General features: G+C 34.6%; 1 protein-coding gene and 1 long non-coding RNA gene across 3 annotated transcripts in view; one reads left to right on the forward strand and one right to left on the reverse strand.

Annotated features, from left to right (window-relative positions):
* Positions 1 to 23473, forward strand: part of LOC135927230 (acetyl-CoA carboxylase-like) — a 47188-nt gene that overhangs the window by 1910 nt on the left and 21805 nt on the right. For both annotated transcript variants that reach the window (XM_065463185.1, XM_065463186.1), the window contains exons 3-28: positions 2094 to 2232; positions 2983 to 3068; positions 5807 to 6011; positions 7660 to 7811; positions 9512 to 9622; positions 10357 to 10566; positions 10719 to 10892; positions 11254 to 11377; positions 12053 to 12165; positions 12493 to 12626; positions 13139 to 13289; positions 13882 to 14067; positions 14650 to 14720; positions 14782 to 14879; positions 15392 to 15457; positions 16412 to 16526; positions 17257 to 17347; positions 17714 to 18046; positions 18166 to 18389; positions 18580 to 18810; positions 19125 to 19224; positions 19561 to 19674; positions 20201 to 20290; positions 20548 to 20666; positions 21015 to 21137; positions 21334 to 21427. In XM_065463185.1, the coding sequence (XP_065319257.1) occupies positions 2094 to 2232; positions 2983 to 3068; positions 5807 to 6011; positions 7660 to 7811; positions 9512 to 9622; positions 10357 to 10566; positions 10719 to 10892; positions 11254 to 11377; positions 12053 to 12165; positions 12493 to 12626; positions 13139 to 13289; positions 13882 to 14067; positions 14650 to 14720; positions 14782 to 14879; positions 15392 to 15457; positions 16412 to 16526; positions 17257 to 17347; positions 17714 to 18046; positions 18166 to 18389; positions 18580 to 18810; positions 19125 to 19224; positions 19561 to 19674; positions 20201 to 20290; positions 20548 to 20666; positions 21015 to 21137; positions 21334 to 21427 (3654 nt within the window). The remainder of the gene's footprint in view (positions 1 to 2093; positions 2233 to 2982; positions 3069 to 5806; positions 6012 to 7659; positions 7812 to 9511; positions 9623 to 10356; positions 10567 to 10718; positions 10893 to 11253; positions 11378 to 12052; positions 12166 to 12492; positions 12627 to 13138; positions 13290 to 13881; positions 14068 to 14649; positions 14721 to 14781; positions 14880 to 15391; positions 15458 to 16411; positions 16527 to 17256; positions 17348 to 17713; positions 18047 to 18165; positions 18390 to 18579; positions 18811 to 19124; positions 19225 to 19560; positions 19675 to 20200; positions 20291 to 20547; positions 20667 to 21014; positions 21138 to 21333; positions 21428 to 23473) is intronic.
* LOC135927232 (uncharacterized) lies at positions 1995 to 23000 on the reverse strand. Its single transcript, XR_010572008.1, has 3 exons — positions 22801 to 23000; positions 2355 to 2519; positions 1995 to 2215 (listed from the first exon to the last, which is right to left on the reverse strand). It is a non-coding gene; the product is annotated as an uncharacterized LOC135927232 (long non-coding RNA).

The raw sequence follows: 23473 nt of genomic DNA on the forward strand, positions 1-23473 counted from the left end.
GCTTTTTTCCTATAGATTTTAAAAAAGATGAGGGCCTCTTACCTAGAAATTGCTAAGTGTTGTGGTGGCCAGGGGCATCAAAGTAGTATTTGTATCAGGAATTAGTTTTAGCTATTTTCAGAGAAATTGAATTTTTCAATGGGTATTTGTATTTGGCAAATATATCTGCAGATTATGATACCTACCTTTTCTCTTAGACCACTTATCCCTTCTAAATATTCATTTTGCTTATTCTGCTTGTAATTGACTATCCTATTATATTTGTCCTGTTTTGAGGTTTATCATATTTTCAATAAGTAGTGAATCATATTAGCTTTAAATGACAATTGGTCTCTTTTGGGGGATATACTTTTTTTGCGCAAATTATTTAAATTTATAATTTGAAATATTTTGTTCCCGAAAAACGCTTTTTTAAAATAAAAACGTTTTGTTTGGACGCGTTCTTAGTAAATTTTTATGACACCCTCTATAAACCCCTAAAAGTGTCTAAAATTAATTTTATTCCGTGAGAGATTATTAAATTTCTCTTTTAAAATTTTATTTTTTGCTCGAAAAATATTATTTATCTTAAATCTGTTGGTGTCAATTTATGTCAAATTCCTTCCTAAGCCTCGAATTTTAAGATCAAACAAAATTTTTTTGGTGAATTTTCATTCTAAAATACGTTATTAAATTAATTAAGAAGGAAAATTTAATCTCTTTGAAGCTGAACCATTATCCTCCTCTCATCTCTGTGCGTGCCAAATTCTTAACTGGATTGCACGAAGAAAAATTGTCGAAATTTCACTTTCTCTCTTACGAAGTAAACTATAAGCACAAACGCTGTTGCCAAAAAAAAAAATTCTTTTTTAATACTGTTTGCAATATAAAAAAATTTTTTTTCCATTTAATATTTACTTTATTGAAAAATCATTCGAATACTAATTTTTTTTCAAAATTTACAAAAAAAACAAATAAATCGTTGATTTTAACATTATTTCTTTCTTTCTTTCTTTCTTTCTTTCTTTCTTTCTTTCTTTCTTTCTTTCTTTCTTTCTTTCTTTCTTTCTTTCTTTCTTTCTTTCTTTCTTTCTTTTCTTTCTTTCTTTCTTTCTTTCTTTCTATAGTGTATAATTAAAATTTTTTTTTTAAAGATAGATAATATATGTTGCTAGGCTAAAACTTGCGATGTCTCTTTAAAGCAAAATGTGAATGCCATTAGGAATATAGATAGCCAATTTTACCATTAATCAGGAAATCATTCGATCAAAATATTCCTCTAGGAAAATTCGCTAAAATAAAAATACATCCACATGTCATTAAACTTTATTGATGGCTATTTTCTCTTAGCTCTCCTATAATTTTGCGCTCTTAATTTACTTTTTTTTAAATCTAACTTAAAACGATTCATAGCGTCGAACCAATGACATATAATAATACTAATAATGCACTTGAAAGCGTAGTTGAATGCAAATCAGCTGGAGCCGCCATTTTGGTAACCCGTATAAGAATTATTCTCGTGTTATAAAACTATTAAATTGATAACTTTGCTTCCATATTATTCTCGATGATCAGGCAATTCTTTGATAAAGTTTGCGTCAGACATAGGTTTAAGAATATTTAATAAATGATATGGGTAACCAAAATGGAGCCCCCAGCTGTTTTTCATTGATGTACACTTTTAATGAATGCATCGTCAGTCTGGGTATTATTATTTGTCATTGCGTCGAACATATGATTTCTATCCCCCCCAAAAAATGGAGTAGTATTTGTAATCATTGACACGTAAAAATGATTTTCGGTTCTTTTGACCTCAATCGATTTGTGGTTGATTTTTGTAAAAAATAAATATTGATTGACACCGGAAAGATTTATATAACATTTGAATTTAAAATTTAATTTTTCCAGCGCCATTTTTTTTTTTACTCGCGGAACAAAATTAGTTAAATGAACTTATTAATAATAATATAAATAATATTTATGACTTCAAAATCAACATTATTCTTTTCCGGAAGAGAGAGAATGAATGGAAGGAAGATGAAATATTTTTTTTTTAGTTTTTAATAAATAATTGATGAAAATGATTTATTGTATCGATCAATCAAATCGTGCAGATTCTGATAGCCAACAATGGGATAGCTGCCGTCAAATGTATGAGAAGCATCAGGCGCTGGTCTTACGAAATGTTTCGCAACGAAAGGGCCATTAAATTCGTGGTGATGGTAACCCCCGAGGACTTAAAAGCGAACGCGGGTTTGTGGAAAAATTTAAAAATAATCCATTTTAAAAAAAAATTTATGTAACTATATGTATCTGTAAACAAAAATAACTGTTATCTTCTAACGAAAGTATTATTATAAATGAATGCTTCTTACATGGCACACCATCCGATCCCCTATAACTATTTCTACTGGAGTCCACCATTTCTAAATTCTTAAGACCACATAAATTGGGACAGATAATCATTTGTTATATTCATCCACTTCTTTACCATTCTATATGCGAAGATTTACTTTTCCATCATTTATTTATTCATACAACTATCGGTATATAAATGAACAATTTTTTGTTAAAAAAAAAATTTAAATCTAGTTTGATATTCATTGTTAAATGTTTGATTTTACTAACATTGGGCCTACCCAACAATCGTATACTAATCATTCTTCCTCTCAAAGTTAGTCTTTAAATAACCGTCCAAAATTTTAAATCTATTTCGCTCATTAAAAAAAAAGCTGTTTTATAAATATATATTTTTTTTTCTTCCTTATTTCTTTCTTTTTTAACTTAATTTTGCGTTTTTGTTTTTGTTTATGTATTTTAATATTATTATTTTACTCTAAAACTGTCCACATTTAAAAAAAAAACAAAAACTAAGCAGTTCAATTTAAACAGAACACTCAATTTGTAAGGACTATTTTGATTCGTTAAAAATAAAAAAAAATTTAAATTATTGCTCATTTTAAAAGTAACGACTTCATATTACATTTTGTATGTTTTTGACAGAATACATAAAGATGGCCGATCAATATATACCGGTCCCCGGAGGTCCGAATCATCACAATTACGCTAACGTGCCACTGATAGTCGAGGTATAAAACTTTTGGATAGTAATGAAAGGCGTCAAATATTTTAGTGACTCGCCTCATGTCACGATACATTTTTAATACGTATCTTTTTTTTCTATTAACTCGGGGGGTGTGAACTCGACAGGAAGGGTTCGGGTTCGGTGATTAAAAATTTATATAAAATATAAACCTTCATATTTTTTAAAATCTAAATGTAGGAAAATGTAAATTTTTTTAAAAACGTTTTGCAAGTGTGAGAAAATTAAATTACAAATCGAAATGATAGGTAGGTCGTCACGCTTACAAGGTAAGAAAAGAATTTTACTTCTCTTTCAAGTAGGATCCTGATGAGGTTGGGTAGAATACACTGACCGTATCTGTAGAAAAAAAAGGGATATGTTACTCACAAACGACGAGTTTCAGATCACCATTGTTCATAGGCTAGGTGTCATTCTTTCTGTCGACACTTGAGTTGCCAGTAATAAACAGGTAGATCCATTGGGTGGTCATTGTTTCTCCTGTCTCTATGTCAGCGCCACTATTGGGGCATTAAAATTTTTAATAGGTTGATTGGCTAGCCTTTTATTTGTACCGGTTTCCCCAATAGTTTGTTTGCCGTTATGCCTTTTAACGAGAATGGCAACAAACATCCCGATTGTATGTCCTTCACCGCCTTGGCACAGCGTTGAAAGAATTGCACGGGATGTTGTGCCATGCTTCACCTCATTCTCTTCTAATGTGAACACTGACCTATTTGCGTATAAATATAGGTCCCCGTTAAATTGTTTCATTTTTTTATTCTTCTTATCTTCAGTGTTTTGCGGAATTCCGTTTCCCGATGCTAAATTTTTAAAAAAAAATTAATTAGGCTATAAGATATCATTTAAGGAACTGGCGAATAGAAAGATTCGCTATTCCTATAGCTGCAACATATTTTGATTGCAATTAATAAAGATCTTCTTATTCTCCGTTTATTAGCGATTTCCAGGTTTAACCAGGTTGGCCAGTTTTCCCTCTGATTTATTCATTAGGGAATTTTATTGCTAGGTTTCTTACAATCGGATGCCCTTCCTGACATCAACCCCTTTTAAGTGGTTTTTAACACCCCGTCTAGGAGACGGTGATTCTATTCCAGATCCAGACCACGGGGAAACAATTAATAAAGATATAAATATAAAATATATATTCTGTCTGTCTATATTGACGATTTGAATTTTTGGCCGGGCCGAAAATAATTTTTGAAAAAAAAATATCCGGGCCGGGTCGGAAAAAATATCCGGGCCGGGTCGGGAAAAAATCCGGGCCGGCCTGCACTAATGGTACTTCTGCAAGTCTCTGATTTTTTATGTTAAATATTATTTCATGATATTTACCTATACTTAATTCTCGATTTTTTTAATTATCAGAATTTTTTATTTAAAAATAATATATAATTTACTTTTATCGTGAATTGAAAAAAAAAAGAGGAAAAGAACCGATTTACTAAACATCACAATTTTAGGTTTCAAACATAACATCAATTTGTGATAAAGTGTCGTGAGGCGTTCGAACTCTTAAAGTTTATAGATAGCAAGTAGCATTTATAGCCAAAAATTGGATATTTTTGGCATTCGTCGTATTAAAAATTTTTTTTATTGTCTGCTTACTAGTTAGCTGTAATAAATTGCGAATAATATGTAAAAGTAGGAGTTGCACATATAATGTAATTTTAAATTGTTCTTCCTTCATCGTAATTATAAACACATGTTAGATATATTTGCTTAATTAAAGAAAGGACAGATGAAACATTTGTATAGTTTAATATATTTTTTTTTTGTAACGACTACCAAACGCTAGAGTACGTACCCCGGATTTTCTTGTAGAGGTGGGGAGGAGGGCACTATTATAGTGCGACCTAATTGAGCGTTCTTGAAAAAAAAGAAGCAAATCATTTTGCGTTTTTATTGATTACACCATATGATATACATTGTTTGCGTTTTGCATAACGAAACGGAAACGATGTATTTCAAATTTTATCACACTATTAGGCTGGGTATTCCGCCATAAATTTTATTGGAAATCTTAACGTCCACCTACTCTAGACCTTTGGTTATCTTATACTTTTCTAAAAAAAAATTTGAATTATAGTAGCTATTTTTAAAGGTTATTAACTTTTTAAATTATCGTTGTTTTTAGTGATATATTTGTTATATACTTTTTTTCGAGGGGGAGGTGATAATGTTTATTCGCTTAAAATGATATTTGCGATGACAGGCAAATTTTCCGATAAGATGGGAAAGTTTCCTACCCACAAGTTACATCTATGGTATCGCCCTTCTTTAGAATATTTAAATGAGTGATGTCCTTAAATCGAAATAGCGAACCAGAACACCGCTTTACCATTTACAAAAAGTTCCATATTGTATACCGTAAAATAAAAATGTACGTCGTTTCGCCTATCCACGTCGCCTTTGATGACGCTAAAAGGTGGCAGGTCGCTGTTAAATTTTTGAACATCGTGTGGCCACTGACAGCTTCATCAGCGCACAGCGCTAAGTTATACCACATGTTTTTTGAAGGATTTAATAGTCTAAGAGAAACGTTAATATCTCGCGGTTATTTTTATACGATATTAACGTGTATACTCGCGATAATCACTTTCAAGGGATTTCGATAGTCTTGACTCTAGACTCGCTTGAGAGAATGTATACCGCGAACATTATCGCCATTTTTCTTCCCTTTTAAACTTTTCTATACCACCGTGGATTTAAACTCTGCACTAGGTATGCGCGAGAGCCGGAGCCGACGCTGTTTGGGCCGGTTGGGGCCACGCTTCCGAAAATCCGGCCTTGCCCACCGCCCTCGTTCAATTGGGCGTCGCCTATTTGGGACCACCAGCCTACGCTATGAAAGCTTTGGGGGACAAGATAGCGTCTACAGTCGTGGCTCAGAGTGCCAAGGTTCCCACCCTGGCATGGAGTGGGTCGGGTGAGTTTGATAATTTATTTTTTTCATAATTTTCTTGATATTCAATTCATCTGGATTAACGATCAAATTCTAGCCTCTAAGCCTTGCAGCATCAGTTTCTGGGTAATTCCATCTCATATCGACCAAAAAATAACGTGATTTTCGGACGACCATTTTTAAAAATGGATGAATCTTAGCAATAATGTTAAATAGACTGTGTATTTTATCGCCCTAGCTCAAAAATATCCCGAGTTAAGGACCTTCCAAGTTCGACGAGAACCTTTTCCTCTTTTAACGAATCTTGAAAATACTCAACATTTTTTTGGGTCTGAAGTAAACAAATTTTATATCATTTTGTAGCCCTCAAAATTCTCTCTAAGAAAATGCAAAAATTATTTTAAAAAATATCTTCAGTATCTTTGTATTTCCGGTAAAACAAATTACTTCGAAAAGTGCCCCATTTAAAATGATGAAACTCATAAAATGTGGTTTTTTTTTAATATTTAAGTTTAAAAAAAAATATTAATGGGGGAAAATAATAATTTAATTTTTTTTTTTTAGGTTTTTTAATTATAGGAATAAATAAATTAATTATAGAGGGCACTATTTGTGAAGTTAATTATAATATATTTTATAAATAAAAACGTTCATTTTACATTATAAATAACCATTGATATTTCTATAAAATTTATTATATGCGCTAGAAATATTTGAAAATACATATTTATATGCCCCCAAGGAAAGAAATGTATCATAATTATCTTTATAGATAGTGCCCTCTATAATTGTTTTTTTTATTCCTAAAATTATAAAAAAAAACTAAACCAAAGTTTAAATTCTCAATTATCTCCATTAATATTTTTTACTTTAAATATATAAATTTATTATTAATAAACACAGTCCACAAGTTTCAACATTTTAAATGGGCCACATTTCAAAATAATTTATTTTTTGTTTTACCGGGAAATAAAACGACGCTGAAAGATTTTTTTTAAAAAAATAATTTTTGCATTTTCTTAAGGATAATTTTAAGGGGCGACAAAACGGTATTAAATTTGTTACTTTAGACAAGATTCATTAAAAGAGGTAAAGGCTTTTATCGTACTTTGAAGGTCCATAATTCGGGATATATTTGAGTTAGGGCATCAACATTTTGATTTGTATATAAATAAAGTATACATACGATCCATTTAAGCGTTATGCCAAGTAAAAATGGTCTTCCCCAATTGGTCGATACAAATTGTGCCGATACAAATTGTGTCGCATATATTGTTTTAGACAGTGTATCTGGTGTTGTTAGGCGGCTCGATTTGAGCAACCCAATATTTTATCTAGAGAAATATTACGCGAGCCTGAAGATTTTGCTCATAGATGGCACAAACGTCTGGACATTCATTAGTGAAATCTCGAGGCTCAGGCGCCATTTTTCTGGCTGAAAATATCGAGTCAACCCTTTTTTAAGAATCGACTTAAATCCAGCCGTTTAACAACGCTAAGTCTATCGAACCCCAATTGAACGTTATTATGTTGTAGTAAGTTTTACAAAAGGGGCCTTCCATTGTTGCCCAACAATTTTTTTTTAAAGTAGACTTATTTTAACGTTAGCTATAAATTAACTTTATTATATTGCCCCCCCCCCCACTCCCCTGTTACATCCCATCTTGGTTAGGCATTATAATAGAGAATCTAGAAACCGCCTGTCTAGAGTCCAATCGCCACATGGAAAACACCGCGGAGGAGGACGAAAACGCCTCTTGTAATCTCATCCCTCAGGAGCTTTACGACAGAGCATGCATTCATTCGCTCGAACAGGGACTAGAGGTTTAGCAGACCGACGAGTATTTGTTGTTTTTTTTTTGGATCAATCCGCGCAGAAATAATCTTTGTTTACAAATCCGAATTTTTTTTTTTTTATAAATGTACAAAATAAATAACTTCCTCTCCCCCCCCCCCCCCGGTTTCTAAATAAACAACATTTTTTTTTTTTGAATTACGATGGTATCCGTAAAAATAAAAATTAAGAGCTTTCTTTCTTTTCGGATTATATTTATGTTACCGGATGCTCTTGTGAATATTCCGCAACTCATATTTAAAAATATTTACCGGGAAAATCAAATATTGTAAATCCCCCTATACCCGGTGTTGACTCTTTAAGAGTCCGCGTTCCGACGGGTGGTGCGGGTAACTTGATACAAAATATAGCTACAGCCCCGTGGCCTGTTAAACATTTAGTCATTGGTTCCTTTACATTCTTCCCTTTTTTTTTGCCTGATTGGATTATCACAAATTTAAAATAAAATGAATGTGAATAGGGGGTATTTACTATTCATACTTTTTTTGTAATAAATTAGATGAACCTGATTTAGTTGTCACTTTAGATCTGGAAAAAGAGAAATTTGACCACCAGGCCTTGGCCGAGTTCTAGCCAAAAATATAATTTTTTTGCAAGTCTCTATGCATGTTCTGTCTGAATTTTGAAAAATTTATGGATAATCACTTGAAACTCCTTTAATGCATTCCTAGTTACTGAATATATCAATCCATTTATTTTTTTTGGTAGCATCTGTGAGACCTGCTTTTGACATTTTGTGATCAGGGTCTAGAACCTGTTTTAAGTTTTTAGTCCTCACTGAGGGTCAATATCCAACTTTCTTAAGTTGTTTTTTTTTTAAAGTTATATATCTATATGCTTATATCATCAATAATCTTATCTAATTTACTAATTGGCTGACAAAAAAAATGTAACTTGTGAAGGATTGATGGATGAAATGGATCTGGAATATATTAGGCGATCCAAATATTTTTGCCCTTATGAGACTAATCCAACACGATATTACCAAATCGTTAATGCCAGTCTTTCTTCACCGTTTCCCTAGATTCTGCCGTCATTCATTAAATAACAGTCAAGATTTTCGCCTATGACAAGGAATTCTTTTCCATTCTTGTCTGTCTTGTGATATATAAGACTAGTTTCTTAAATCGCTATATTTTTTTACTGGTTTCTTTCTTTGCTTCCCAAATATTACCAATGCCCCTTGTTAATGTGCCCAAACCACCTTAATCCATTCTCCATTGTATCCGCATCCTCTATACATTTTTACGAAATTCTCCTTTATAACATGCGGGGATAGATTCTAAATCCTTGAAAGCACTTAAGTGTTTCTACATGTAACACTTGAATAGATCATTTCAGAATATTCAAAGAAACTTAATTTTTTATTTTTAAAAAAAGACACGAGATCAATCCTGTCTATCATTATTCGAATTTGGACAGTAATGTAGGTAGAGCGAAATATTACCAGTAATTAGCTAATTTAATTAAATGTCTTTTGATTTATCTCTTAGTTAAAGATTATCTGTCCAACCCCCCCCCCCCCCCCCCCCCCCCCCCCCCCCAATTTTTTTTAGAGAGGAATCGCAGGAAAAGTTTTTACAACAAAAACGGCTGGGAAGATGAAAAAGTGCAATTAAGTTTCCATTTTTTTAATCGATTATTAAATAAAGATTTATTGTTTATATAGGCGAGCAAACGTATCACGTACCCCGTCATGATAAAGGCTTCCGAAGGCGGTGGCGGCAAGGGAATAAGGAAAGTCGTGTGCGAAGAAGAATTTCCCATGGCTTTTAAGCAGGTCACATGGTCACATTATTTTATTCTTTGGCTTTTTATTTTTTTATAACGATTGACTATACCACCATAGAAAGTCCGGGAATTTCCAACCTGCCTCCCTACTGAACTAACTAAAAATTCAATCTTTACTATGCCTTAACTCTTTAATTTATTTTTGATTTGACCCTCAGAACCCTCCATTTTTTAAAGAGGGTTCTGGGTCCAGGTTTGGGTTCAACAAAAATGCTAGGGTCAGGGTTCTTATCCTGGAATTAGTTAAACTGATTTATCATATTCTTTTTGGTGTCGTTTCCATATTGCGCCCACGAATTTAGATTACTAGACTACGGAAAAGGAATTTCGCCTAAGATCGTACTTGTGTCTAGGAAGGCATGTTCTTTACTATTTGCCTCGGCGTACAGAGTGGTGTTACTTGATATTATCCAAAAGAAAAACAAGGCTAATTATGATTACATCCCATCAGTGTTGTTAAACAGCTCGTATTTGGGCCGATTTATATAAACGGCTAACTCAATATTTTAGCCAAAAAATTATTGCCCAAAGCCCGAAATTTCGTTAATAGATATGTCTCAACCTTAAATCGAGTCATTTAACAACACTACATCCCACTTTGTGTTTCTTTTAAATTTATCGTAGGTAAGGCGAATATTTGTGTTCGAGTGAAGTGAAGTTACCACACTCTTACGCTGCCCAATCGAAGTACTATTTTCGTGATACATTATAATCTTAAATTAGGTTCAAACAGAAGTGCCTTCCTCCCCTATCTTTCTTATGAAGGCGGCGAGCAAATGCCGCCACTTGGAAGTTCAGCTCCTCGCGGACGTTTACGGAAACGCGATTTCTCTTTTCGGTAGGGATTGTTCCATCCAACGCCGTCATCAAAAAATCATGGAGGAGGCCCCGGTAACTATTGCAGCATCTGCCATCTTGAACGAGATGGAAAAAGTAATTTTTTATTCATTCATTCATTCATTCATTCATTCCTTCTCTCTTTTTCCTAACTAAGAATTGTTTGATTGTACTTTTTGTTAAATTTTTTTTAAAATTAATAATATTATTACCTCTAATATCGAATTCCTAAAATTTCTCGAATAAAGTCGGCAGTGCGATTGGCTAAAATGGTAGGATACGTCAGTGCGGGCACGGTGGAATACTTGTACGATCCTCTGACCCAAGAATTCAGTTTTTTGGAACTCAATCCCAGGCTACAAGTCGAGCATCCCTGCACCGAAATGATTTGCGACATAAACTTACCGGCCTGCCAATTACAAGTAATATATTTGCTTATCGGTCCCCTCAGAATATTTCGCACATTCGGAAATAAGAGTAGGAAAATTGTTGGTGCGAAATTATTGTCAAAATAATGAGAAATCAGAAGCTGCAAAATGCACAAATTAGATGCGTTAAATTGAGGCTAATTTAGAATAAAATATGCGCGTCTTGGAAGCATAAAATTAAATGAATCGACAAGCTCCTCGAACCGACTTGCTCCAATAGGCCTCATACGCCCATCCTTATGTACCACGTTTAATCGGATTGGTTTAATGCGTAGGGCACCATTTTGTTTATTCGTCTCGTAACCCTAAAAAAATACGAATATACGCTCATTTACAAAATAAACGAAATAAAAAGATCGCTATGGGCTTACCCCTCAATCGGATAAAGGACATACGCCTATTTTACGGTCTCAACCCGTGGGAAGACGGACCCTTACCGTTATTATTCAACGACGCGCCTAGTGATCAAGTCACCGGAGGTGAGAAAAAGAATTTTTAAAAGAATTTAGAAAGAGTGAGTTTGAAGAAAGTATGAAATCGAAATGAATAAAATAGGGAAAAGTACATAAATAAAATGAAAGAAAAGTAGATATAAAATAAAAGAGAGTAGAAAAAATGAATGGATATCATTTGTTTTCGAAAGGAAGCGTGATAGGTCGGAAGTAGTGTTGAACCTGGACATTTGGCAGTGAAAATCTCGAGGCGTAGGCGATATTTTTTTCTGACTAAAAATATTGAGTTAGTCGTTTTTAAAAATTGACTCGAATCGCACACCGTTTGATAACGCTAGTCAAAAATTGTTTACGTCAGGGATGCGGGACCCAAATCCTGGTTCGGCAATTTAAAATTGTTTGGTTGGACATTATGGACAACTCATCGAACCCGGGGCAAAATGGACCCGGATCGGGTTGGGATCTTAGAAAATCGGTTTAAAATTTCCGCTCAATGTGGTTACATTTCTTGAACCCGTTGCTCGGGTTAACCACCCTGGTTTACATAATCTTAACAACAATTATAAAGCGATTGTTTTTTTATACGATAAGATAAATTGTGTATCGAGAGAGATTCTTTTTGATGTTGCGATCTACGGATAATAAATTGTATTATAATACATCACATTGCGTTTTTTTTGCACTTAAACAAACGATTCGAAGAAAGGGCTACCAAGAAAAGGGGGGAACCTAGACCTAGGGGGCATGTTATAGCCTGCAGAATAACCAGCGAAAACCCAGACGAGGGGTTTAAACCCAGCTCGGGCCAGATTCAAGTTAACCGATAAAATTATTTACGTATTAATTCTAAACGCCATTAATTTTATCATTTTATTCTTGTTTTTTAAAAAAAATAAAGCTATAGTAAATTACCTATAATTTTGTCTGTTTTTCCTGTACAATAATTATAAGGTGAGATATTTTCTTATTTTACTAAGGTAACAGTTTGGATTAATGTTTTACTATAATACTAAATCGAGTACTAATACAAGAGTCATTAACCAATGACGTATCCCTAGAGTTTGTAGGATTTTTTTTTTTGAATATATTTGTTCAAATGCATTATGATCGACATCTATCACAACATTTAACTCGGTCAACAGGAACTCAACTTTCGGAGCAACAAAAACATTTGGGGTTATTTCAGCGTCGCCGCTTCTGGGGGCCTTCACGAATTCGCCGATTCGCAGTTCGGCCATTGTTTTTCTTGGGGGGAAACCAGGGACGAGGCCAGGCAGTTAGTCCACCATACCTTTTTTCGTTTTCTTTTTTAATAAAATTTTTTTTTAAAAAATTTTCTTAACGCAAATGTTTAGAAGATGTAAAATTAGAGTTAGAAGGAAACAGCTGTATATGACATAGCCTTCATATTTTTTTTGCGTATAAGGAAGGAGGGGGGGGGGTTGAGGTGGTAGTGTAAATGTAATAAAGGATTGCATTATTTGTAATTAGATTTTTTTTGGTACGAAAATCGAGGGAGTAGTAAAAACAACCGTTTTTTTAACCAAGCTTAGTAAGCTGCCTGTAAAATGGAGGGAGAAGTGACCCGCGTTATTGTTGTCATCGTCAAAATGGCCGTTTATATATAAAATCGAATCCTAGGTCACGTGAGGCTATTCATTCCAATAATTAAAGCCACCCATGTGCCTTCCTCTATTTTACCCCCATAGTGAGAATGGCACCTTGCTGATGTAATGTTCAGCTTTTTCGATTTTAATCTCATAAACTTGAATAATTGATTCGCTCCAGGAATTTGGTGGTCGGCTTAAAGGAATTGTCTATTATGGGCGATTTTAGGACAACTGTCGAGTACCTAATCACGCTACTGGAAACCGAAAGCTTTCAGAAGAACATCTTTGACACGGAATGGTTGGACAAATTGATATCGGAAAAATTTCAAGTTTTCAAACTATACATATATAAAAAATTATGCATAGTTTATTACTTACGCACTTTATATTTTATTAAATATTTTTTGATGGGGAACTGGTGATTGGCATGGCTTAAAATTGTCTAGCAATACCAAATCTTGTATATCATGTCATTTATATTCTATGTACTTTAGTAAGGTACAAGGGGGGCCAGGACTCGTTTCCTTAGTAAACAAGACGCCTTCTTCTATCTTGTTAACATAGATATCTATCGAAATACATGCATATTTGGGTAATAATGTTAAGTCGATTCTCTAAAATTCGAAAATTATTTTTAAAAAATTTAAAAATCGCCGTAAACGCCGCACCGTAAAGGGCGGGCGACAATGCCCTCTAGATCATTTTTATTTAAGCTACTCGTAAGAGATGTTTTGATCAAATAGGACGATTTTTTAACCGCTCCGCGCGTCCCGTTTTCCTTATATACTAACAGTCAGGGCCGGACCGTTGAGGGCCGAAACAACCCCCCCCCCCCATACTTTTTTACTCGTATTTTCGGAATACAACTAATTTTTTTTTTGTTATAAAAAAATATTATTTTAACTTCGCCGATTATATCAGTCCGAAAAACCGGACACCATGATGGGCGTTATTTGCGCGTCGATCCACGTGGCGGACCAAACGGTTTCCCTGAGCCTTCAAAAGTTTAAGAACGCCCTATCCAAGGGCCAAATCCTGCCGGCCAACAGCTTGACTCACACGGTTACGGTTGATTTGGTGAGGGACATGGTTAAGTATAGCGTCCAGGTTGCCCATTTTTGGATTATTTTTTTTTTCATCGAAAATGGATCGAGATAGATTCGCTAGAATTCTAGTGGGAAGACGATTTAGAAAGAAGGGAGGGACCCTGGAGGAAAATGGAGCTAGAAAAGGGGCGAGGACAAGTCACGTGATAAATGAATCGATAAGGGGGAGATAATGTGAAATTTTGTTTCCGAGTTATTGCTTAGAAACCTTCCTAACATAACATCCATGGCCTAGATGGATTCACGATAATTTTAGGAAAGAGATTTAAGAGAGAATGAGAAATCAAGAAGATGGGTTAGAAAAGGGGCAAGATCATACGGAGGACACGTCACGTTAAATGGATCGATAGAGGGCAGAGTGTAAAATCTTGTTTCCGGGCTATTACTTAGAAACCTTACTATCTTGAGATCCATACCCTCATCGGGATCCGAAAGTTTTTATATTTTAAAATTAAGTTTTAAAAGTTTCCTCGATAATTGCCAACCCGTGCCTCTATAAGATTCGATAAAAATGATTTTTAAATAACAAATATATATATAAAATGTTTAAAAACGTCAATCAGATTTTTTTTTTTCTTACAAGGTTACCAAAACTGGACCCAATACCTACTTTTTGCTGATGAATGGTTCCTACATCGAGATCGAAGCTCATAGGTAATTTTTAATTTAGTTTTTCGAAAAGCAATTTTATTTACGAAAACCGTTATATTTTTAGGTTGAGCGACGGGAGCCTGCTCTTCAGCTTGTACAACCAATCCTTCAACAGTTATATCAAGGAGGAATCTGGGGGGCGTAAATACAGGGTGGTTTTAGGTGGAATTTTCATTTTTTATGGATTATTTATCATTTAATTGATCATAGTTAACTTGGGCTTACTTTTTTTTTAGCCCAATTCGAAGATTCGAGATTAATATTTTTTTACCATTAAAACTTAGTTTAAGCCGTTTTTGAAATTGGCGTCAAAGTTAGGTGCTCGGTAAAGTTATTGAGAGTTTTGAAACCGGAACTAAGAAGGGATTACTTGCTAGATATTCAAGAGATTCGTCCGAATACTAGTAGCACATTGCACATTTTTGTAGGCTTTAGTTTCTCTTCCAATTTTTATAGTTAATCACCTTTAATTTCTATTCGTCTGTTTTGATGCGTATAGAACGTTATAATACTCGCTCACGATTTGGCATATTATCGAGACTCGAATGCTAACCGAAATCGGATAAAATAGTCGCCATTTAAGAATTTGCAGGATTTCCGTTTAAATTAACATTTCCGGCTCATTTTAATGAATGCGATGATTTAAAATTTCAAAAAAAAAAATATATTCTCAGGTAACAAAACGTGTTGCTTTGACAGAGATGCCGCCGACCCTACAGCCCTTCGAGCCGTATCGCCGGGTAACAAATAGAAAATTCCTTTTTTATCTTTTTTTTCAAATGCGAGATTTTAATCCCTCATGCATGACTCGATATTTATCCGAGTCCACTGAAATTGAAAACGATGACTGGTCGAGGAGATATTCTATGTCAACATCTTAATATCTCGCAACCATAGGCGTCGTCGCCAGATCTGGATTCACAAATTTGGGGCGAAAGTTGGTCGTAATTTGAGGATTTTTGAGGGAAAAATTTGAAAAAAAAAAAATGCGATCCCTAATTAATTTTTACGTATATAAGTAATATTTTATTCTTAGTTTCAAAGTTTTGAATTTCTACTTCTATGGGTGTAAGCGTTCGCGTTTTGACCAAAAAAATTTGCGTAAGTCTCCCGCTGATGGGGGGGGGGGAGACCTGGCTACTCTCCCCGGCGAAGAGCGTAAAGACACCCGATAAATTTATACCAGTTTGAAATATGATTTTGGCGATTATATTTTTTATTTTACGAATCATGGAATGATTTTTTTTTAAAAAAATGGATATTCCGGTAAACCATTTTTTTTATTTTCATTTTGAAATATTCGATTTGGAATTTTTTATGACACAAAGAAGAAAAAAATTTATTATACATCTAACTTGTATTTTTTTTCTTCCTTAAAGATGGCTAACTCAATATTTTAAGCCAAAATATAGTATTGGCGAAGACACGTGATTTCGCTGAGAGATGTCTCGACCTTTGTGCCCATCTATGAGCAAAATCTTCAGGGCTTGAGTAATATTTTTCTGGATAGAATATTGATCTTCCTCATCGTTGTTAGGTTCCTGGCTTGGCCAGTTTTTTTTTCTAACTCCGCTATTCTACATTTTTCTGCTGGGGCATCTTCAATCCAGCATTTTTTTTTGTCATCATCTACTGCCCTTTCATCTAGCTTGGTCTTTTATCGAAAACGTACATGTTTACAATATAAATAACAGGTAAACTCTTGGAATATTGCGTCGAGGATGGGTCATTCGTAACGATCGGTCAAGTTTTCGCTCAGATAGAGGTTATGAAAATGGTGGTCTCCCTGAAGGTCGAAGAGAGTGGCATGTAATATTGATATTTTTTTTTTTTACTATTCTAAGAAATGACAATGTAATATTATAACCTATGTAAATATATATATTTGGTGTGTGTGTGCATGCTAGCGTCGATATGTTATTTTTTCAACTTTACCGAGAGGAGCGTCCTTTAAATATAAAAAAATTTGATTTTATGGAAGTTGTAGTTCCCCTATGTTTAGAAATACCTAACCCTAAGAATTTCGGAACAATTTTAAAACGTTTTATTTTGAGTTCATTTATAATTTTTTTTTATAAAAAAACCTATGGAAAAAAAAACAAATATAATTTATATTAAGTTCAAAATGAATTCACGGAGGTTTACTGGAATACATTCGGTAAAATCAGATTTTATAAATAAACACTGAAAAAAGGATTTAAAGTTGAAAAAAATATAACGCATCGGCACTTCCGCATATATTAACTAAGTTCCCTTACAGAGGTCAAACCGCCCCGCTCAAATTTTCGAGAAAGTATTTCCGGTTCGTAAATATATTTTGGCGCGAGTTTTTTCCGGTCCGCCCGAAAATATTTGCGCTACGACGTTTTGTTGGTTTGCCCCAAAAAATTTTTGTTTCGATCTAAAATTAGAAAGTATCGCGACTAATTTGATACATAGCTCTATCTTTAAGTCCCAACGCTTGTGGGATTTGTTTCATTCAGCTCAATAAGGATGCCATTTTATCTATGTTTTTCCCGAAAAAATTACCTTACAAAAGATTGCGCTACGTCAAGAGACCAGGGGCCATCTTAGAAACCGGAACTCTCATAGCTAGGATCGAGATATCCGATCCCAAGAAGATCAAAAGAGTAAAATAAATTATACATTGAAAGCCTTAATTACTAACATATAGCCTCGAATAGGGGTTGGTAATATACATTCTCTCGCTGTTTCTTTGACCCCTTTCTTCCACATTCTTTTTTACTACTTCTTCAGATGCCCATGGGATACGGAATTTTGTGGGAAGGAGGGTTAGAATTTGTACCATCGACTTTCTTTTTGCTTTTCTAGGCCTTAATACTATCTCTAACTTCGAGACCATTTTCGATATGCAAGCTAAAGGATTTCCCTATTAACCTTAAGAGTTAGCTGACCCACTTATCCTTACCTAGAAACTTGGGTTATATCTCCGATTTTATATATTATTTATTTTTTTAAATTATTTACTCCCCAAGGCCAGCAAATATCTCGGAACATTCGCCCAGGTCACTCCACCAATCGCGCCTGCTCCCGCTTTTCAAAATGTTCTCGGTAGGAGGACCTCTTCCATAGATTTCAGGAAGAGCTCTCTAGAATTTCCTAACATAGCGGTCGATACGGAAACCGTCGGCGGCAACGTGGGGGAAGAAAGGCTCAACCGCATTTTCGAAGGCCTTAAATCCAAGTTGGAAAACATGTTGAACGGGTACGATCTGCCCGAGCCTTATTTCACCTTGAAGTTGGAATCCACCGTGGACGCCTTCATGAAATGTCTCAGGGATCCCAAACTGCCTCAACTGGAACTGGAGGTACGTTCTTATACTTTATATCAGTGAATGGGGAAAGATAATGAGGATACATGATTCAATATTATATTTTTTAATTCGAATTCACCCAACCATTTTTATGCGTTCATTCCGTGTCGAAGGAAATAATTTCCTCCCTGAACGGTAGGATTCCGGCCGAGTTACTCTCCCACATCGTCAGGTTCAAGGTGAGCTACGGTTCCAACATTACGTCCATGCTCTGCCAGTTTCCCAGTCAGGGCATCGCCAGGGTTATCGACGAATACGCTGCTCGGTGCTTGGAAAAGCGGAGCGCTAGAGACGCCTTCTTCGCTACCGTTGCTCCATTGGTTAGACTCATTCAAAGGTAACCCTTATTCCTACCATTCAAACATTGAGAAAGGGCGATAAGAGAGATCGGAAGAAAACGAGGAGAAGCAACATAAAGAATGTGTACGAAGATAAATATTGGTAGGAAGGTGCATTGCTAAATTATCAGTTATACGATGTTAATCTTACCCATTTATAATTGCATTTTTTTTTAAAACTTAAACCAGATATCGCAATGGCATTAGAGGCCATATGAAGTTGATGGTTCAAAATCTGCTCAAGCAATACCTGAATGTCGAGACATATTTCCAAAACGGTTCTTACGACAAATGCGGTGCCAAGTTGCGCGAAACGCTCTACAAAGAGGATCCTGATATGGCTCTTTCCTGCTTCACCGCCCACGCTCAATGCGAGAAAACCACTCTGATAGCGTTGGCCCTTATAGATCATCTTTGCAGGTAAACGTCATCGTTATCACGAAATCTATCGGCTAAGAATTAAAACGTCAATCAGTTCAAACAATTTTCATATATACAGATCCTAATCTATACTAGGCCACAATCTAGGAGGTGGGGGGGGGGGGGTTAGAATAGGAATTGATCCTATGTAATAGTCAAAATTAGAGTTTGATTTCACTTAAGAAACAAGTAACGTTATTGGTTTAAAATGAGGCATAACGAGTTGTAATCTTCTTCTTAAAGATTTCGGCAGAACAACAGCTGATATTTTTTTTTCTTCTCTCGCGTAAATTTTCTTTATAATCGATCCTTAGATACGAACCGGGTCTCACGGATGAATTGAACATAATATTCGGGCACTTGGCGAACTTGTCGCAAGCGGTAAACGGAAAAGTTGCACTGAGAGCTAGACAAGTACGCGCACACTTTTTCTATTCCATTCTTTTTACGTTCCCTTCCCCTCTCCATTTTTTCCCCAAATCGGTTTTCGTGTTGTCCGGAATAACTCTAAGGTAAACAGATCCAAGTTGTTAATTCGGAACTCTGCAGACCGGTTACAATTATATCTCAAAGATTCGAATATTAAGGCCATTTTTTGAAACGATCCAATCCGATTCGATCCGCGCCATTGGCTAATCCCACTCCTTATTAGGAACCCTACTATAAATTCGGACATATTTTAATGTTTTATATTTTCATTTTTAATTGAAGAAAATTAGACGACCAGTTAATCAAATAATTTTTTTTAAGGTTTTGATAGCTTCTCATCAGCCATCTTACGAACTTAGGCACAATCAAGTCGAAAGCATATTTCTATCTTCCATCGATATGTATGGTCACGAATTCTGCCCAGAAAATTTACAAGTTTTTTCCTTAATGTCCATAACCTTTTTTTTTACAATCCCGTTAGTGTTGTTAATTTACTTAAACTTTGACCATCTCTTATTGTGGCATGGAGTCAAGGTTTTAGCCAAAAAACTGAATTAAGCTCCTAAGTTGAGTCTCGACTCAAAGATCGATTCTAATATTTTTGGGATAAAAATTATGGCCACGCTGTCTTATAGTTGACTAAAGTTAGGCGGCCGTTAATGGTCTCTCTCCCACCTTTTGAAAGGTACTACACGTAATGTTCGATATCGAATAGTACTTCCCATAAATAGATTTTTATAATTAAAGAAGAAGAGCGAAGTTGAGAAAGAAGGAAAGTAATAAACAGAAAAATACATCCAAGAATGGAACTTTTATGATTCGTTCCTCGACATTTAGTCGTATTTGTTCCTCAGTTTTTTTTTGAAGTCAATATATATTTTCGGCGATCTGGCCTTATACATGATCATAATTTTGATACTCAAAATAAAATTGAAATTTTTTTTCCTTATTTTTTGTGAAGCGTCTCATATTTTCGGAGACTGCCATTTTCGACGTTTTGCCCGATTTTTTCTTCCACAAAAACAAGATCGTTAGACAGGCCTCGCTCGAAGTAATTATCTAGCGCATTTCTAATAATCTTCCTATAAAAAAAAAATTCGGTTAGCGATCATTCCCACCTTAAAACCTAAATGTGATTTTTCCTGAGATATGCTGAAAATAATGCCACACATTTATTTTGATATCAAAATTAGTGAAAGATCAATTTTCCGGATCCGAAAACCGGAACTCGATCTACTCTTCGCGTTTATCCGGGTCCGATATTTGATCTTGACTATATTATGTAAATGATTATTTACTCTTTTCAAGGTATACATACGGCGCGCCTATATAGCTTACCAGCTCCATTGCCTCATGCATTACGAGTTGAACGACGATATATGCGTAGTCGAGTTTCAGTTTATCCTTCCTTCCTCCCACCCAAACAGGTCTCTTTTTTTGTGTTTTTTTTTTATATTTCCGGGAAATGGTCCTAGATAGGATGGTATTTGCTCTACTTGTAATAATTAGAATATAATTTACGAACCACGTTTTTTTTTAGCGTGTTCACCTCGCTCAGCCACAACGTGATCAAAATTTGTGATCCTTCTTGGTAGTTACCTTTGTCGGCTTCTTCTTGGAGTGAAGGAGTGAGTTTAAATCCGGGTTTTTTTTTTAAAAAAAATTTTGACCAACTCCTATAGTTCTGTTAAAGCTCTATTTGAATAGGAAATTGGTAAGACATCTCTACCCCCCCCCCCACATCGATTTTATAATGATTTTTATTTGAAAAATAGGGCGATGGTTCCGGCTCGGCAACAGGAGAGGCGTATGTCTAGGATAAACGGCGAAAACATTTCCGTTTACGCTCAACGCATGGGAGCTATGGCAGCTTTCACGAGTTTCGAACAATTCGAGAAGTATGGAAACCATTTTGTTTTTTAATGGAAGATGATACGCCACGCGTAATACTGTCAATTAGAGCGCGGTAGTGTCAAGCCCGACTTATCGAAAGATGGGCCTCGTTAAAGGCGGGTCTTTTCGAGAGCCGGGGCAAAAGCTAAAATTGTCACGAATTAACGTGATAAATTTTTTTTTCTTCATTATACACGAAAGGTACTTCCCTCTGATCTTAGAAAAGGTGTCAATCATGGATGCCCATATACCTAGGTTGATAGATCCGGACACTGGCTCATTTTCTCAAGAGCAGGTAATTCATCATTTTTTTCTTAAACATACATTCGAACAAAAGCCTTTCCTTTTTTTTTGGTTACCGAAACATCCAAAAAGGTTTATTTGAAATAAACGCGGGAGTTTGGTTGGGCGTAATTGTACATTATATATATCTTACCCACAAATGATGTCACGGAACTTGTACTGACTTTTTTTTCGCGTGAACACATTGCGACTTGTTTATTAAACTGAGAGGTTCTCGGTGAACGATCTTTGACAATGATAGGCGAAGCGGATTTTATGATTCTTGCAAAAAATTTTTTACTGTCATTACACCTTAAGAACGAAAGAGGTTGCACCATTTTTTTATTGACAAGTTACCTTTATTTTTAACGGTAACTGAACTTGTTCCACTATTTTTCTACCTATCCAATATCGATAATTGCATTTGGTCTTATTAATCATTTTAATAATCAGCTGGTATTTCGTAATTTATTCTTTCAAATATCATCATCCAATACCTTATTTTTATAATTGATTTTTATGTTTCTCGAGGATGCATAAACAAATCCTTGAGAAAAAAAATTGCCAGATATTTAAATTAAAAATAAAATCAGGCATGAAAGTTAATGAATCCTGCAATATATTAAAGGGTTATTATGCGTTCGAACAAACGAAAAACCTGACAGACCCCTAACAGTTTCTATCCTATCCCCCAAATTCATATTTATTTTTTATGAACCTTGTTTCGAGATTTTTAAAATTGAATAAAATAAAAAAATGATCGAACCCCGGTCAATTCTTGATTACAAATTATTTTTTTTGTAACTTAACGAGAGTATCGAAATACTTTTTTTTATCGAGACTTTGTTAATAGTCACCCACGTCCCATCTATGAGTAAAATCTTTAGGATAGCGTAATATATTTCTGAAAAGAATATCGAGTTAGCCGTTTTTTTAAAAAAATTGCTCAAATCCGCCATCAGACCCGACCCAAATTTTTTTAAAAATATATGTTCGGGCCAATATTCAGGACTCAGTTTGATGTATAACTTGAGTTACTATTTGTTGATACCATCATGCCTAACAACTAGAAATTAGTTGATTGCTATGTACCTCCTTTTCCTTTCCACAATAAACTTAAAGGTTTCAGACTCTTTTGGTTTAAACGTGACTAGTCCTGCCGAAAGCTGCGTGACAGAATTTAGTTTATTTTGTGTCGAGTAGAATATCTTTTAAGGAGTAATTATAATAATAATTGTAAAAAAAATTTTGGTGATATTCTGTGATGATGATTTCACGGAACCATGCTTATTTGAGGCCGTTCTCCCTATGCACCACTAGAAATATATAGTTTTTTTTTAACAAAAAAAGATTATCTTGAAATAAATAGATCTAATCATGAAATACTTTAAGTGGTTTGTTCTTGTTGCATCACGACAATGTGATGAAGGTTCTGCACTGCTAAGGCTTAACTCACAAAGCCTTTTAATGAGCTAGTGTTGTTAAGCGACTCGATTTGAATCCATTCTTAGAAACGTCGAACTCGATATTTTAACCAGGAAAAATATCGCCTCACCATCGAGATTTTGCTAACAGACTCCGAAACTTTGGCATCTTTGAGTAAAATCTTCAGATTTGCATTGATATTTTAAATATTTGCCTGATTAAAAAAAAAAACTAGGAAGCTATTTATTTTTTTATAAGAATGTAATTTTTTGATTCAAAATTTTTAAGAGTAATTCTTATATATATATTTAGTCATATTGAGGGGGGGGGAACTGTTAGGTGTGGTTATTTTCCCCATAATTTTTATTGGAAGTCTTTTTTAGGGTCCATGTATTGTAAACCTTCTCCCCTGGCTACGCCTATGTATTTAATAATTTATTATTGTCATCATAAAATATTTCTTATTGCTAATAAAAAACGCTCATTAGATTGGACATTGAACACTGAATTATAGCCTTAAAACCTGGAAGACCCAATTGCTACATATTTTGATCAATTTGAAAAAAAAAATAATATATTTAACACGATCTGTAAAACATTATGCAAAAAAATTATTAAAATTGGAAAATTGATC

The sequence above is a fragment of the Gordionus sp. m RMFG-2023 genome, chromosome 3, assembly GCF_954871325.1.
Source record: "Gordionus sp. m RMFG-2023 chromosome 3, tfGorSpeb1-WG-v2, whole genome shotgun sequence".
NCBI classification, from domain to species: domain Eukaryota; kingdom Metazoa; phylum Nematomorpha; class Gordioida; order Chordodea; family Parachordodidae; genus Gordionus; species Gordionus sp. m RMFG-2023.